Raw genomic sequence first — 17,571 nt, forward strand, 5'->3', positions numbered from 1 at the left:
GACTGCTTCGAGGAATATACACAATCGCTCGTTCACCTCGAAAAGATTTTGGGAATGGCGTTTATTGCAGCCAAAAGAAAGCAAGAGCTTGTGTAAGAAAACGGCTTTAAGTATAATGTAATGAAAAAATTAATAACAAAAACCGACGCGCGCTTTCTTGATTCTTCATATTTCCTTTTAGGTCTCTTTTCCTTCTAGTCCACTGCCTCTTCTGGTACCCAACCTAGCGTGGATTGGTTAAAACTTGGCTTTATTTAAACAGTGAATCTGTTTAATATAATTTTAATAGACGCAGCATGTAAAAACAAGAATAAAATAAGCGAATATCCACCTGCAAGCATGCTGCGCTTCACCTGCATGCATGCTATGCACTATCAAAACACTATCATGACTATAAATGGTCGAATGGGGAAATTTCACCAGTAATCACTGCTTGAATAAACAATTTGCCAGGCGGCACAGTCACTGGGCAAGCTCGAGGAGATTTCCACAGGTGGTAGTAGTAGACCCTTTCGCTGTTTACAAACACATGCCCTTCATAAATGACATCGGATTTCATCCACCAATGTGCCTCAACAGCTTTGGGGGGGGGGGGGGGCAAAAAGGGCTTCAGAAAATAGCCTGCTCATTTTCTACAACTATTTTCCCTTATTTAGCTGATTATATTCAAATAAAAGTTATTTTGAGCTACATAAAAATTGAAAAGATTCTCTTGAAGCTTACACAAGTTCTTTTTGTCTGAAAAATTAAGGAGCGGGTTTCCTTGCTCTTGAAAAAAATGAAGACGCGCTTCCAGTTTTGACGTTAGGAAGTAGTAAGTAAAGAGACTGGAAGTATTTTGGGGCGCAGCACTTGCAATCCTGAAACTTTATAGGCTTTCTTCGGGCAGCTATTCTGAGTACACATAAAAGGCGCCCCCTGCGCCATAAATTACCGTAACTTTCATGAGAAAAGGTAGCTCCCGCGATGCCATTATTCATAAATTTGTTGGTAAGCGAAGTACTTCCTACGCATCCGTAATGGGTTACGTGCACTCTGTGTTGTAGATCAAGACGATGAAGAAATATGACTGACCCTTTTATAATGCGTTGGAATCATTCAATGACATACTCGTCGTGCAATTGGCATTTTGTGACATGTCGTCATAATTTTGCTCTTTTACGACACTATATTACACATGTTAACACAATTCCTTGCCTGACAGGACACTGCATAGGATATTTTCGCAAACGAGTTGCAGGTGCCGGCGTGGTCAGTGCTTGAAGACTTGGCTTAAACGTGGATTATCCGTGTTTAAATTGGGTCAATCTGTACAATTTTTTTCCCATTTTTCGCGGTAGTGGTTAGGGGCACCAGAGGCGATGGCGGCGCATATCTACAAAACCCAAATAGGCCCTTCTTGTGTTCTCATCACAACTTTTCCTATATTACAAAAGGACCTCAAACCAGAGCCAAGGCTCAGTGCGGCTGCTTATTAGTGTGGACTTCTACCATTGAGATGTGTCGTTGGGGTTTACGCCATAGTTTTGAAAGCCAGGTTTAGAGCCCGGAATCGCAGGTGTTGATAAAGCTGGTCATGATGAATTGATGACTACAATCCGCAAAAGTGGTCAAGGTTATCAATTTTACCTTTTTCTAATTTATTTTACTGTTTTGTACATTTGTACTACTTTCTTGTACAATGTAAAGGGTTATCGATGCAGTACCATTAATACTTTTGCCTTTGACAAACATGGTCATTTCTAGTTTTATGGAGATAACGGGGTCATATGGATTTTCGGCTTGGGAAATTCGCAATATCCATGCTTGGTTGACATTGTTGAGACAACAAATAATAAAAGTACCTTTTTTGAAAGATACTACAAGAAAAAATCAAGGTAGGTATGACATGTCTCATGGACTTCAATTACTCGTTTTTATTTACTTCAAAGGCCCCAATGGAGGTCTCTAATAATTGGTCGGCTTGAACAAAAGAATTGTAATCGCCAGAATGCTTCAAAGTTGAAAGTTACTTCTTACTGTGCATGCCGCAAAGGTCATGCAACTTTATTCAGAGTGTAGAAAATCACTTGAAGTTTTCGCAGCTTTAGAAAAACGTAAAAGCAAAAATGATTAGTATGGGTGCATGGGGAAATTTTGTTGACATATTGTGAGGATAAAAGATGATGTAGGGTGCACAGTAAAAGAGCTTGCGAAGAGATAGAGTCGTGATGCACTTACACAGCTGAAGTTATCCCCAGTTTCAATGTTGTTGTGTTCTAGGCAGGGGTATTCATGGAAAGATGGGCAAGAAGAAAACAGAATAAAAATGTTAGCGAAACCTGCTTTTGGTCAAGTGCAATGTGGTATGGCTATATATTGCCAAACTTGATAATGATAAAATTATCTGGGCAAAAAAGAAAGCTGAGACAGGAAAACTGAGGATCGCTTTCACTTTTGTTGCATTTTCTGTGTGTTAAGGAAGGCAAACTTTATTAGCAGTAAAAAACCAAGTTTTTGGCGCTAGTAATAGCCGGGCAAAACACTGTTTCAGGCTTCCGAAAAAACAAATATAGGCGCAATGAACTTCGACAAAATTCAAAATTTTGAAGAAACACGTGTGGGATCTATGTCTGCGACATGAAGTCAAACAGAAATGCTTTAGTTTATGACGGTAAAGAGGCCCTAATGGTTTAGCACAGCCATGCATATTTTTTCGCAGGGTTCGCAGAATACAATCTATTTCTAGTGCAGCATGGTGAGTTAAGTGTCCAACGTCGAATAAACTTGCTTCTGAGTCTCTCTCTTTATAACATGGCTAAGAAGGGCTACACAGGTTCGAATAGCCAAAGTGCATTAGGCCAGAAGAGCCTTTTTGCCTCGTTGTTAACTTGGTCTATGATGTATCCGTGACGTCACGCCAGCCGAAGCCGCCGTTATCACCACTGCTTCTTCTCCTTCCCTTCCCCTTAACCCCTCTCGCACAACGCTACATTAACCCGCGCTATCGCAATAAAGTTTTCGTCTTGGCCCAGCCACGGACTGGCGTGTTCGTTTCAGTGGCGACGAGAATGGGATAAAAGCGGTGCGGCAACTCCGTCCGTCATGACCGCCGCACCCACGGGAGGATACGCCAGCCCGCCGCAGTTCGACGAGGCGAGCGACAAGTGGCCCGCGTACCAGGTTCGGCTGGAAGCCTTCTTTGAGGGAAATGGCATCACGGAAGACAACAAGAAGCGGGCCCTGCTGGTGACTGCACTGTCCACCCACACCGTCGACGTACTGAGCGGACGTTGTGCTCCGGATAAGGTGAATGAACTTTCGTACCCACAAGTGATAGCCTTGCTTAAGCAGCACTTCTCGCCGCAACCGAACGAGATAGCACAGTCTTATAAGTTCTTCACCCGCAATCAGCTGCCCGGCGAACCGGTCAAGGATTTTGTCGTGGCGATTCGACAGATAGCGGACACCTGCAATTTTGGTGCTTCGTTGGACAGAATGCTACGAGATCGCATCGTGTGTGGTCTGCACAACGTCGGAGTGCGTCGGCAGCTACTCGCGAAACCACAGCTGACGAGGAGCGAAGCGGAAGAAATTGCGATATCTACCGAAATGGCCGAGGCCAACGCGCAAGAGATAGTAAGCCCCACCGCTGAGGCAAGTGTGCATGCGCTGGGAGGCCAGTCCTATCGCCCACGAAGCCGGCCACAGATTGTTGGGTGCTACCGCTGCGGAGCAAAAGGGCACGGACCCGAGGATTGCCGCTTTCGCTCGGCGTCATGCTTCAAGTGTAAACAACAAGGTCATATCGCTCGAGCCTGTTGCCGCCGTGAGAGTGGGTTCGGGGTGGTACCGCCAGAACGCCAAGTACACGCCTTGTCGCGGGAGGAAGACACTGGCACGGACGGTATGTTCGCGCTGGAGGCAGCGGACAGTCACATCGGCCACGTCGGCATTACGCAACCCATCGTGCGCACCTTGGATTGTGGTGGGGTTCCAGTGAACATGCAGGTCGACACAGGCTCGCCGGTTTCGGTCATCACGTGGCCCACATATGAGCGGAACAAAACAGTGTGGCCGAAGCTGCGTGGTTCGCCATTGAAACTCACCTGCTTCCTGGGACGGCTTCCAGTGCGGGGACAACTTCAGCTCAAGGTTTCGTGCGGAAACAAGTCGACGGCTGGATCTTAGCAAGTCCTTGGTTGCTCCGGCCCAAACCTCTGCGGACGCGACCTGATTCAAGCGTTCTACATGCTCGAGGCACCGGTAATGAACGTGAACACGTCAGGTGAGCAACTGCCGTTACTCGGTGCTGACGACGTTAACGTGGACCGGTTGCTAGCAGAATTCGCTGATGCGTTCGCGCCAGGTTTAGGGCTCATAAAAGGGCCACCGGTACACTTCGAGACGCGAGAAAACGTGGTGCCGAAGTTTTGGAAAGCACGCGAAGTTCCGTATGCTTTTCGGCCAAAGGTCGACGCGGAACTGGACCGCCTTTCGGGCGCGGGTATTATTGTACCGGTGCCTCATGCGGAGTGGGCGGCGCCAGTGGTACCGGTAGTGAAACGGAATGGCTGCATCCGCCTTTGCGGCGATTTTAAGCTAACGGTCAACAAAGCCTGTCGCACTGAGCAATATCCGTTGCCACGGGTGGAGGATATCCTGGCTACATTAAATGGCGGTGAAGTTTTTACCACGATAGACTTGCGGGAGGCATACAACCAGCTTCCGTTGGATGAGGAAGCCATGCAACTCACGACCATAAACACGCATAAGGGACTGTTCAGCTTTACTCGCCTGCCTTTTGGAGTGGCGTCCGCGCCGGCCGTGTTCCAACGGCGTATGGAGACCATTTTGCAGGGACTTCCGGGTGTTCAGGTCTACCTAGACGACGTCATCGTGGCAGAGAAACGCAATGACTGCACCACCCTGCACGAAGTATTCAAGCGTTTCCGGGAATACGGCGTGCGCCTGAACGCAGACAAGTGCAAGTTCCGCCAACTAGAGGTGGATTTTTTGGGGCATCGAATCAGCGCTCGAGGTCTTCAACCAAAGACGGAAAACATAGACGCCATTCTTAAGGTTCAGGCACCACGGAATTCCGCAGAATTAAGGTCCTACCTCGGCATGGTAACGTACTACCACAAGTTTCTTCCCAATGCATCGACCGCCATGGCACCCCTATATCAACTACTCCGGAAGGAAGCTAAGTGGAAGTGGGATACCGCTCAACAGCAGTCATTCAGCAGTGTGAAAGACCTTCTGAAATCCGCAGACTTTCTGGCGCATTTTGACCCACACAAGCCGCTAGTCCTGGAATGCGATGCCTCCCCGGACGGAATAGGCGCAGTGCTTTCACACGATATCGGGGGCGGGGTACTTCGGCCCATAGGGTTCCGCTCTCGGTTATTGACTGGAGCTGAGAAAAATTACTCGCAGCTGGAGCGTGAAGCCTTGGCACTTGTGTTTGGTGCGTCGAAATTCCGACAATACTTGCTCGGCAATACTTTCACATTGATGACGGACCATAAGCCGCTTGTTGCACTTTTTCACCCAGACAGGCCAGTGCCCGTGATGGCCGCTGCGCGAATCCAGCGGTGGGCCCTGCTGCTGAGCGCCTACGATTACGTCATCAAACACCAGCCCGGGAAAGACAACATTCCAGCAGATGCCCTCAGCCGACTCCCCACGTCAGCAACTTCCCAGCCAGAGACGCAGGAAGAAACTGTGGACGGTGAGTATGTCCTGCTCACGGAGACCCTCAATGATGGTGTCATGTCTGCGAAGCAACTGGGCACTCTCACGGAGCTTGATGACGATTTAGCAAAGGTGCAAAAATGGGTGCAGGAGGGATGGCCAAGAAATTTGGGGCCTAAGGACCAGCACTTGATGCCATACTTCAACCGGAAAGCTGAGATAACGGGGAGTTATGGGCTTCTATACTGGGGCCATCGAGTGATCGTCCCTAAGAATGCCCGAGCAGTGATGTTACGTCTGCTGCATGATACTCATCAAGGGATTTGCTCAATGAAGCGGCTAGGGCGCTCCTTGATGTGGTACCCCCGGATCGATAATGACATTGAGCACATGGTTAAGTCCTGCACCAGTTGCATCCAAGCTGCCCCTATGCCCCCAAAGAAACCCCCTGTTGCGTGGCCAGAAACGGATGAGCGTTGGTCGAGGCTGCATATCGATTTTGCGGGGCCGATCGATGGTCACATGCTACTGATTGTGGTGGATTCACATAGTAAGTGGATAGAAGCGATACCCATGAAGGGTTCCACCACACACGCCACCATAGAGGCTCTGCGCACCTTGTTCAGTACATTCGGGTTGCCCCGGACGCTGGTATCCGATAATGGCCCACAGTTTTCGAGTTGGGAATTTAACACCTTCACGAAGCTGAATAACATAGTACACCTCCGAACAGCACCGTATCACCCCCAGTCCAATGGGCTCGCGGAGCGGGCGGTTCGTACGGTGAAGTATTCATTGAAGAAGAATGTACAAGGGTCACTGAAAACCCGCCTGGCTAGGATTTTGCACAGGTACCGCAGGACGCCGCAGGCCGGGGGCCGGACACCAGCGCAACTCCTAATGGGCTACGATCTTCGCTCCAGGCTGGACAACGCAGTGTCCATTCCGCCCTCACCAGTTGACCGTCCCCCCCTCGATGGGTGGCAGCCCGGGGAGCCAGTCTGGGTGAGGAACTTCGGGCGAGGCGAGCCGTGGACTCCAGCCAGCATTACATCGACAGACGGAGCCCGCCTGGTGAATGCCGATGGTCCGGAGGGGGAAACCATTAGGCGCCACAGCGACCAGGTGAAGCCACGGGAGTTGGAGCATGACCAGGGAGAAGTCGGTGACTCTCGGTGCCTCGAAACTGCCGGCGGGGCCCTAGCAGGAGGAACACCGAGGCGAGCGCCAACAATGAGCGAGATCGCCGGGAGCCCCTCAACTCCGGTGTTGCGTCGCTCGGGCCGGCAACGCAAACCCCCAGACCGTTACTCACCGTAGGGGGAGCGGAATGATGTATCCGTGACGTCACGCCAGCCGAAACCGCCGTTATCACCACTGCTTCTTCTCCTTCCCTTCCCCTTAACCCCTCTCGCACAACGCTACATTAACCCGCGCTATCGCAATAAAGTTTTCGTCTTGGCCCAGCCACGGACTGGCGTGTTCGTTTCAGTCTAACCACAGAGGCTCAATTTTTCTTTTGTCTGTAAGCTCATTAAAAGACCCTTACGCAGGTTTGAGAATTTTGTGAAGCCAAGAGGAATGCACGCAATGGGTGCTCACTATTTCATCTGCCAAGATTTGCAGTGCTACGCGTGCCATAAAGAGGCGAAATATCAGACTGGTAGAGGTGATGGTGGAAGCAAAATATACAACAAGGAATTGTCCGGCGTACCAAAATTAGTGCATGCCATTTCGAGAACTATTCGAGATGACGTGTGTAAGTTGTGCAATTTCTTGCCTGAATAGGAGTATGAAGGTTGACAAAAGTATGAAAACATGCAGACGGAACCTATACACGTCATTTTTTTAACTTCGTATCGAGCGAGATGCGAGACTAAGCTGCCTCCATTTCGTTTGCCTTGGTATTCTCGCCGTTCTCGCATCGTGCCAGTGCCGCCATTCACAACGCTTGGCGTGTTTTGGGTGCATCGTCTCTTCGATAAGTTCCAGCGGTGCGATTCTGTGTATTGTGGTGAGGATACGTGATCAATGCCGACCTCTCCAAAAGTGCGTGCATAAAGAGATCCACATCACAGAAACAGGCTGTATAATACGCAGAACGTCAAAACGACAGAACGTCGCTTGTAAGCACGGCCTGACAGATACATGTCATGTGAATTAACCTTACGCGTGCATGACGTGCTGATGCGTCCACGTCGTGTAATCCTCCATCTCCGAGTTGCTCTGATAGCAAATAGGAAAGGGAAGGAATTTGGCTTGTGAAGTCTACATACAGTGAGTGGCGAAGGTTTCAAGCTCATCTCCTCACATTATGTTTTTGCAGCTTGTAATGAACCAAGTAAAAATTCTAGTAATACAAAGATTTCCATCGGACACGTAACAGCTTCCTCTGTCTAAGTAACATTTTTATGTGACCTAGTGCAGCGCCATTTAAGAAGTAAATCACAAATAAAACAAAAGACACACATGGACACCGTTTCTAACTACACATTATTTTTCACTGATGACACTCCACGGTTTAGAATGCGTTCTTCACCGTCCGGCCGCTGCACACCTCCTGTTCCCTACGGAAGTGACAGACGCCGGAGAGATGCCGAGCAGACGACGCGGCACGAACGAATACATGTGTAGAGGGTAATCTACCCTCCTGTTGGTTAAAAGGCCTTGTAGGCTTAACAGTGCTAAAAGTAACATATTACATGTGGTATCGGTTGCACCCCTTACTCTTCCGGAAGCTCAATTTCGCAGGGTAACATGAATACCAGACTGTAGTGGTGCTTAAAAGCGAAAATTGAGGTTAAATAAAGTTTATAGAGGCAAAGTTTATATAGGCAAAGATATAGACACTTATAAAAATTTAGGCACCAACGTCCAAAATAGACATTGATAGGCTTTATAAAAAAATTATAAAAAGCTCTTCTTATCCTCTAATTTGTGTTTATTTGTCAAAATGACACAGCAGGAATGCAAGAAACACAATAGAAATTTACCTATAATCTAGTCTTTAGGTATTATCATTTTCGTAGAATACACTGAGCTTATTTTGCAGTTGATTCGTAAGTATTATTGAATGAATAAAAATGACACAGTAGTTCTAAATGCTGTTGCAGAGTAAGTTAGTAAATTTGTAGGAAAGAAAATTGATTCGCGAACGTACAATAAGGAGTTAAAGTAATGAATCTCGTTATATATATTGGCGAGTTCCATAAATACCAGCAACACTGAAAAAACACCCCGAAATGTCCAAGCAACACTAGGCTCATCTGTAATTGTGCCTAAAAACGCAATTCAGAGTACGCAAAAACGTGGCGTTCATTCAAGCGAAAACAAGTTTGAACGTGAGAGAGATGCTTCGTATACATATGAGCATTTTGTGTGATCGAGGTGGTATGTATGACCGCAAGACGCGCGGGACCACTCATGCGCAATGGCGGGAGTTGATACTTTCTACAAGCACCTACAACAAATTCACTTTTGACACTAGTCTGTTGGGAAGAAACATGTATTTGTAGAATATTGTTTTTATATACACAAAGAATGGACGAAAGACATAGCATCAAGTTTCATCAGATGATACCTGAGGTGTCTTGAAGAAATGATTATTCATGAATACTTTTCTTGATGGGGCGTTGCGACACAATCTGAACATCTATTTTTCATTGGTTTTTCTGGCGCCGTGAAATGCGTTGATATCGTTCATTGATTGATTGATATGTGGGGTTGAGCGTCCCAAAACCAACATTTCGTTATGAGAGACGCTGTAGTGGAGGGCTCCGAAAATTTCGACCACCTGCGGTTCTTTAACGTGGACGATATCTTTGCGCTTGTGATAACGCCAAAATTGGAGCTGTTATAATTTGAATTCACAAAAGAAAAAAAACTACCTAGACATCCGACTACAGCCACAGACATCGGCTACTCCTGTTATGGGAAGTGATGTAATGTCTTGTGACATGACGATAAAGGACGTTCGTTTTTGATTGGTTTGACGAGACAAGTTGCGTGTAAAATTTATACGGTTGTAGCTAGGCCATACGAGTGAATATTATAAACAGTAAAAAAACGTTTTATGGTTTTACGGGAAGAAATATTTTCTGTTTACACGACCCTCGTTTTTCTAGTCTGCGATCGTGGTGCGCGAGCAACTGACGACGAAAACGCATGCAGCGTTTTTAGTGAACCAATAAACGTGGTTGATTTCCTCCGCCATAGGAAACGGTAAATATGAAAGTAACAATTGTATACAAAATAGTATACTTGGCGATAACTTTCTGTGGCAGCACAGCCAAAGCTACGTGGGCGGAGCTTCTGCAAATGCGCTACTACTCCAAGTAGTCTGTTTTCGTGCAACAACGGTTTTGGTTTCGCAAACGCATCCAACACTTACTTTTTTCGAACGACCATCATACAATAAATCTTACATTTATTTGGGAGAAGTAAACAAAATGTTCATTGTTTAAAGGGAAACACACGAATCTTCTTTGAAGCGTTAAGATATATTTGAGAAAGAAAGGTATGGTCGAGCATGTACTAGGTGATTGAAACAACGCAATGCCAAAAAAACCATTTCCTAAATTTCAGTGCATTCTTGGTCAGCATCATTATTTTAATTCTTTTAGAGATGCAAGAGGTTTCTGGAGATGCTCTAGTTATTTTTTAGGGGACGCGAAGACAACCACGAGAAGCATGAATATTGGCACCGATTAAGAGGAAAACTCATAAGCGCAAAAATGCACGCGACCGCGACGAGCGATGCTATGAGCGACGAAACAGGGCGTTCGCGCGACGTGTCGCGTGCTCGTTTTCGCGCGATCGCTCAGTTCTCCAGATTTGGAAAGCGTCGCTCATCGCCCGGAAGTGCTAGGTTCAAGCAGCCAATAGCGAAAAACCGCAAAAGACAAAGATTACGCAGGTGCACGTGACCCTGCCGAATCACGTTGCGCAACAAAAAATAGCGCAATGTTTACGCATGTGCATATGAAAAAAAGTGCCGCAAGGCATTCATGAACACTTTCCGTTCCATTATGCAACAATATATTTTATTTTTAAATTGCATACCGTTCACTACGCGGTTTTCTTGGTGCGAGTAGACGGCCTCATGCCAGCAACAGTGGAGTTGGCTTGCCGAAGCTGTCGCGTTAACGAGGTTTGCCTGCTCTAGCGACTGATCACGCGAAGACAATCTACGTCGCATCGCTCGTCGCTGTAGCGTGCATTTTCGCGCTTATAAGGGTTGGGCTTCAGTCTTGAGCGTGCGTCTAACATTCATAAATCCAAGTGGGTGAAACGTAACTTTTACTTGACCAAGAACGCTGTTATTGCACAATAAGCAGGGTAATATACATAAACGCGTGTGTTACACAGGCAAAGTGCAAGAAACGACTCCCTCCGTAGACGTCGACCGGAGCGGCGTTACGGTACGCGATCTTCAGCGTTGTTTGATGAACAATATTAGGGCAGTGAAAACACGGACCACGTTTGCAAATGTAGGAAAATGTTCATTGGTATTACGCACAGTTTCTAACCACATTTTCTTCCAAGCAACTTTTGTTGCTGAAGAGTGGCAGGTCGCCCGTGTCACTTTCAAGGCGGCTATAGCGATTAGAGTCCCACTTTAACTGATGGTATCACATGGCACCCAAATTATCGGTAATTGCATGAGTGGGAAAGAAAATAATTCACAACGCACCACTGTGTTCACTTCTCCCTGCTCAATGAATACAGATCACATAATGAACACGCACTCATGCACACTCACAAGCTCTGACGTAAACTTTCTGCAACAGAGCGACGCCATTGTTGTTAACCGGGGCAGAGAAAAGGTGAAATGGTACCAGGAAACCAGAAAACTAAAAACACAAAAGAACAAAATACCTGTATGGTTGATGCTTTCTAATAAAACAATCTTGAGCATAATGTGTACACCTTTTGTTATTATAGTTTTGTTAAGCCAATCAGTGCAAAAAAGTTAGCGTTCATGGACTACATGCAGAACCTTAGTAAAAAAGGGCATGCGTGGGCTTCGTAGCCTTGGCTGTGCTGCCACAGAAAGTTGTCACCGAGTATAGTTTCGTGTTTACTGTATATTGATAACAGAGAGCTTGCACAATGTCTATTGGTGTTTAAAAGCTATAGTACCGCCTAACGTGGACGCATCCACGTTGACGCTCAGTCATAAGTGTCCGTTACGACAAATTAAGTCCACCATTAGCAAATAAAGAAACGTTGTTGTTATTCGGTCGTTACAGCGACGCAGGTAGCGCCATGTATCTGTGCTCCAAAGCTGTCACACGGTGATAAACTGCGATGCAGTTCGGTCTCTCAGTTGTCACGAACCAATGAACGTGTCTTCACGCTTCGCGACGCTGGCGTGCACGCACACGACATCACCACCTCGTTCGCCATTTCGACCTACCGCGCACTGATACGGCAACGTGTACTCAGTGAAAAATTCTGCGGTGGTGGTTCAGTGTTTATAGAGTGTTACATATTAGAAGGACGGTGATTTGACGACGCGTGGAGCATGCAGTGCATGTCTCGGACTGGACTGATTTAAACGGCCAGCATTTGACGCGTTTCAACGGTGCTCTGGGCAACACAGTCACGCCGTTTTTCGTTTTTTCAACGAGGAGGCTCCCTTTATTCTAAATTTTATGGTGCAGAAACACGGCATGACACGCTCAATGATATCCTTGTCCGCAGTTGTGTCCAATAGGTCACGTGACAAGTGTAGCATATTTCAGTGGTGCAGCCATGGCAGCACACGCTTAAGCCAAATGTTGCGATTTGACAAGTTTTTCTTGATAGTTTTTGCGCTGAAAAGTTTAATAATCTTCTTGGATGTTCCTTTCGGTAAGAGCAGCCAGATGCGTGTTAAGCTGTAGTGTGTGATTGATTTTCTGAAGCATAGACAGTTGGTGTGCCACTTCTTCCCGAAGAAAGTGCTCTATGTTACCGAGAGTGACATATCGTATGTCTGGTTGCGGGCAAACGTAAAACCCGAAAGTGAGCTGGCAGTAATGTGACCGAGGGGAGGGGCACAGGTGGACACCCAGGCACCAGGACAAAAAGAACTCTAGCGAGGCTTCTTGCTCACACAAAGGACATACGATTTATTTACATATATACAGAACTTGGCAAACTAGGCGAGCAGATACGCCTTTATGTGGCACATGAGAGGGCCAGCGAAGACAAAAAAGAGAGCTCTGAGCGAACACGCAAAGCGCTTTTTATACCCTTCGTACGCGCATCTCCGCAAACACAAGCTCTATGTCCCAGAAATCCTGCCGCGCGTTTCTTACAGCGCACACAGACACCACTTGCGTTCCAGGAGGACACAGACCGCGTTTGAATGGTATGCCGATGAGTGTCCCTTAGGTGCCGTGGCCTGGCTATGCCAGTCATAACGGTCCGTCCGCTGCCCGAAGAGGGCTGCAGTGGCGTTGCTCTCTGAAGTGGCTGTTGTACGTCTTCCCGGGCGTTCCACTGATAATTAACCACAACCCAAAGACACACACCACACAGCACACCGCATCGTGCAGCACAAAGCACGTCGCACAGCAAGCACATTTCGCCGTCGCCGCAATCCACCGGGGGGCGCTGCAAGCACGCGATGATATAGGAAGTGCTGCGCTTCAGCTCCGCTGATTTTCGGCTGGAACCACAGACAACTTCATAGTACGCCGTCAAGACCAGCATAAATCGTTTCCGCGACTCACAGACAACACGTGGATACCAGTGTCATCCAGGTGGGCCAGTTTTTAACAACTTTACGGCCGATCACCACCCGACCACGTTGGCGATGCCGTCAAGCCAAAGTGCGACGCCGATGCCCGGCGGCGTGGGACCGGCTTTCCGAGGCAACAAGGACGCTACTCGCATGCAGCGTGGATACGACCCACATGCCATGACGTGGGAGACGATTACGACTTCCGAAACGCCAAGCTCTGCTTCTTCACTGAGGTTTCAGAGCCAAGCTCTCAACGACGCGGTTAAACGCCGCTCGCAAGCCAACGCCAAGAAGGCGGCGTCCGCCACTGCCCCGGCATCCGGCATGCCAGTTGACAAGAAGCAGCCTCCCGCTTCGCGCGCTGTGGGACGCAAGGGCAAGGTTCTCACCAAATGGAAGCCTCGCCCGTTTCCGATACTGAGTCGGGACGACTATGTAATAGTCGTAAAGCCACGAGAGTGCATCTCATTGCATGATGCTTTCTCAGAGAACTGGTACGGGTCCTCGTTTGAGGCATACTTCGGGCCCGAGCTAGCTGAGACGCTGACAGTTATTTTGTCGAGAGAGCAAAATTTGATCGTGATTCACACCGTGGACCCTGACACGGCGGACAAAATCATCGGGGACTTCGCGGTAAACATCGAGCACAGGCAGGTTCTGCTCAGCGGGTACCTGCGACAAGATGGTAGCAATGTCTACCATGGAGTTATCGTAGTCCGCAACACAGACACGATGGAGACGCTCCGAGAGAGCGTACGCTGGAGGTAAGGCACCATCGTCGAGGTGCGTAAATTTGGCACATCGACCAAGCCGCGTGTCCCCTTCGCCGGCAAGCAGAAGCCACGCTTTGTTCACTACGACACAATGCTGATCCCCGTCAAACCCTACTACCGGACGATCCCGGCCTGCGGCAAGTGCGGTGTCGTCGGCCATCGGATGGACACTTGTCCCAAACCACGACCGTATACGTGTGGCCTGTGTGGACAACAGGTTCCGCTTGTGGAGGAGGGGGTGCGGGCCCCTTATGAATGTGTACCAGTATGTTCTGTGTGCGGTGGAGCACACGCCACAAACTCTCGAGCATGTACGGCCAAGTACCATAATTCCAAGGTGGCCGCACAACAGGGCGGAAAGTCCAAAAGGTCGTCCAAGAAACGACGCAAAGATCACACTCCCAGTCACCCACAACACCGGGAAGTCACCAAGACAGACAAGCCTGCTTCTCCTACTGGAGGAACCGGAAAGCAGCCAACGGCGCAACCATGCGGCGAAGCCGGTTCATGCGCCAACGCCGTCAAAAACAGAAACCAGGTGGGTGGTACGGGTAGAGCTGCCTCCTAATCCCCCCCATCCTTCCGTCTTCATCACGTAACACCAACCAAAATATTATTGCCAAGCTTCAGGCACAAATAAAAGCGTTACAGAAAAGACTAGCGGCAGCCGAGGCCAAACAGGCCCAACTAGTCTCCCCTCCTCCTCCCCCCGCAGTAGAGGTAATAGAGATAGAGACTGGGGCGGCAGCAACGGACGCGGTAGCCGCACTCGAGGCTCGTGTGAACACCCTTGAGGTCCGTATAGACAGCTGTATAACTGTCCTCGAAACTCAAATCTCAGCGGCTGTAAATACCGCCATTGCTAAAATGACAGAAACCATCCCAACCCTGATAGCCCAACAAGTTGCGCGTTTCACCAAACGAGCCGGCCCAATTAAGGACGTATTGGACATACCTTAAAACGCCTCGACGACAGATCGAATTCAAGGATGATAACAGCTGCTCTGTCTCCGGAATCGAGGACACCCCCTTCCCCGTGCGTGCTGGCTCGGGAGGACCACCACCGCAATCGCTCGTTAACTCCACTGACCATGGCGGGCACCCTAAGAATTCGGAAGTCCCCACGATTCAATACGGCCACTCCCATCCAGATTACCCAGTGGAATTGTCGGGGCTTTAAGGCTCACACTAAGCGGGCCAACCTCCGGCTTTTTCTCGAAGCATTTCGAAACCTTCCTGCTGTGGTAGCCTTCCAGGAGCCAGGGAGTGCTGCCACACTCACAAACTATTCTACGTTTCAGCAGGACCTTTTATCTTGTATCTGCGTGCACAAAAATCATACGGCCAACCTAGTTGATCTCGACCTTAAGTCAGCTTTCTCGTACGTGATGGTGACACTCCTTCTGCTGCATAAACATGACCCGCCCCTGCACAAGCTAAACATTTATTGCTCACCGAAACTAAGCAACATTACATTCGCAGACCTTTTTAGCCGCGCCATAAAGGCTGCAGGCTGGGACCCTCTGGTGATCGTGGGTGATTTTAATGTCCCCAGCACACTTTGGGGGTAGGCACGTGAAGAGAAACGTGGACGTAAGTTGGCGGGAACTTATGTCCACGTTGGGCCTAACTCTTCACACCGACCCTGCTTACCCAACACGCGTGGGTAACTCCGTGACCCGGTACACATGTCCGGACCTTACCCTCACAAAAAATATCCAGTATGCGGATTGGGTCAACACTGAGGAGACCCTCGGCAGCAACCACTGCATATTCAACACCGCCATTCGCACCTATCCTTTGACAATACAATACGGAGGCAAAATTACCCGATTACACGAAGTTTCGGCAAATATACGCCAATTTGACACCCATTGAGGAGCAAGGATACCATGCTTGGTCCCAGCAACTGGTTTCCTCATTACGCTCCACAGAACACAAATTAAACTCTCCGAAGTGACTCCGGTGGTGGATAACCACATCCTTCACCTCTGGGAGGCCCGGCGCAGCCACGTCTGCTGATGGCGCCAGCAAAAACACAACCGAAAGCTCAAAATTCGCATCGCTGAGCTCACCCAGCGAGCAGCAGAGTATGCGGCCCAGCTCGCTGACTCTAACTGGGTGGACCGTTGTAACACAGCCGTTCGAAAAATGTCCAGCCGGAGTACCTGGCGTCTCTTCCGCGCTTTGATTGATCCGACCCAAACTCGAACAGAGACACAAAAGCATCTGCAACGAGCATTTCACAGCTTCGACGGAGACACAGCCAAATTGGCTTGTAAACTCCGAGACCAATATCTATGCACACAGCAGGACTCCCTAGGGCTGGCGTACTCGTATGCATTAACGGAAAACGCGGAGCTGGATTAACTGTTCCAGTTACACGACTTGAAGGCAGCCCTAGTAAAAATGTGGCGAGGAACGGCAACGGGAAGGGATAAATATACCGTGAAATTGCCAATCTTACTGACTCGGCCTACACCATGCTCCTTGCCTACAGCAATTCCACTTGGATCGGGAAAACAAGCCTACCAATTGAGTGGAAGACCGCCCTGGTCACCTTCATACCCAAAGCGGGCAAAGCCATTAACACTGACAACCTCCGCCCCATCTCCCTGACTTCTTGTGTGGGAACATTAATGAGACGATGGTGCGCGACAGGTTGTCCGCGTTCCTGGAGACAAAAAATGCATTTGCAGACACCATGTTCGGGTTCCGCCCACACCGGTCCGCGCAGGATGTCTTGCTTTACCTCGACCGTGAGATCCTCGATCCAGTCGAAAATCCCCTGAATGACAAAGTTGTGCTCGCTTTGGATCTGAAGGGGGCCTTTGATAACGTGACCCACGAAATTATTCTAACACATCTCTCACAAGTGGATTGCGGCCGAAACACTTTCCTCTCTGACCGACAATCATACATTCAGATTCAGGACATTGAACCCGGCCCTTACCGATTAGGCACGAGAGCGACTCCACAGGGAGCGGTCCTCTCGCCCCTCCTATTCAGTGTGGCAATGATGAGACTCCCCGCTCAGCTGGCGAAAGTCGAAGGCATACAGCCTGCGCTGTATGCCGACGACATCACCATATGGGCGTCATACGGCTCGGCAGGAGACATAGAGGCAAGCCTGCAGCAAGCGGCGGACATCGTGGATGACTATGCCCATTATTGCGGCCTTCAGTGCTCCCCGTCCAAATCGGAATTGGTGCACATACGCCCATCACCAAAGTGCACCACAAAAATTCACCTCTCCCTTCACAGCGGGCCCATACCCGAACGCGATGAGATTGGAGTACTAGGGCTTTTTATACACAAAAATCGCAGAGTAGACCCAACATTGGCCAAATTGCTTAAGGTGGGGGACCAGGTGGGCCGGATGGTTCGCCG

The 17,571-nt window shown here is 48.8% G+C and overlaps 2 protein-coding genes across 2 annotated transcripts in view; both read left to right on the forward strand.

The window, feature by feature from the left end:
- The window catches only part of LOC142765386 (uncharacterized), a 244,942-nt gene that overhangs the window by 43,709 nt on the left and 183,662 nt on the right, over positions 1-17,571 (forward strand). The window contains exon 2 of the mRNA XM_075866277.1: positions 1,747-1,877. Within this exon, the coding sequence (XP_075722392.1) occupies positions 1,747-1,877 (131 nt within the window). The remainder of the gene's footprint in view (positions 1-1,746; positions 1,878-17,571) is intronic.
- LOC142765134 (uncharacterized) lies at positions 2,878-4,170 on the forward strand. Its single transcript, XM_075865705.1, has one exon. The coding sequence runs from the start codon at positions 3,085-3,087 to the stop codon at positions 4,168-4,170; it is 1,086 nt and encodes a 361-aa protein (XP_075721820.1). The 5' UTR covers positions 2,878-3,084.

Source organism: Rhipicephalus microplus, chromosome 6 (assembly GCF_043290135.1).
Source record: "Rhipicephalus microplus isolate Deutch F79 chromosome 6, USDA_Rmic, whole genome shotgun sequence".
Taxonomy (NCBI): Eukaryota; Metazoa; Arthropoda; class Arachnida; order Ixodida; family Ixodidae; genus Rhipicephalus; species Rhipicephalus microplus.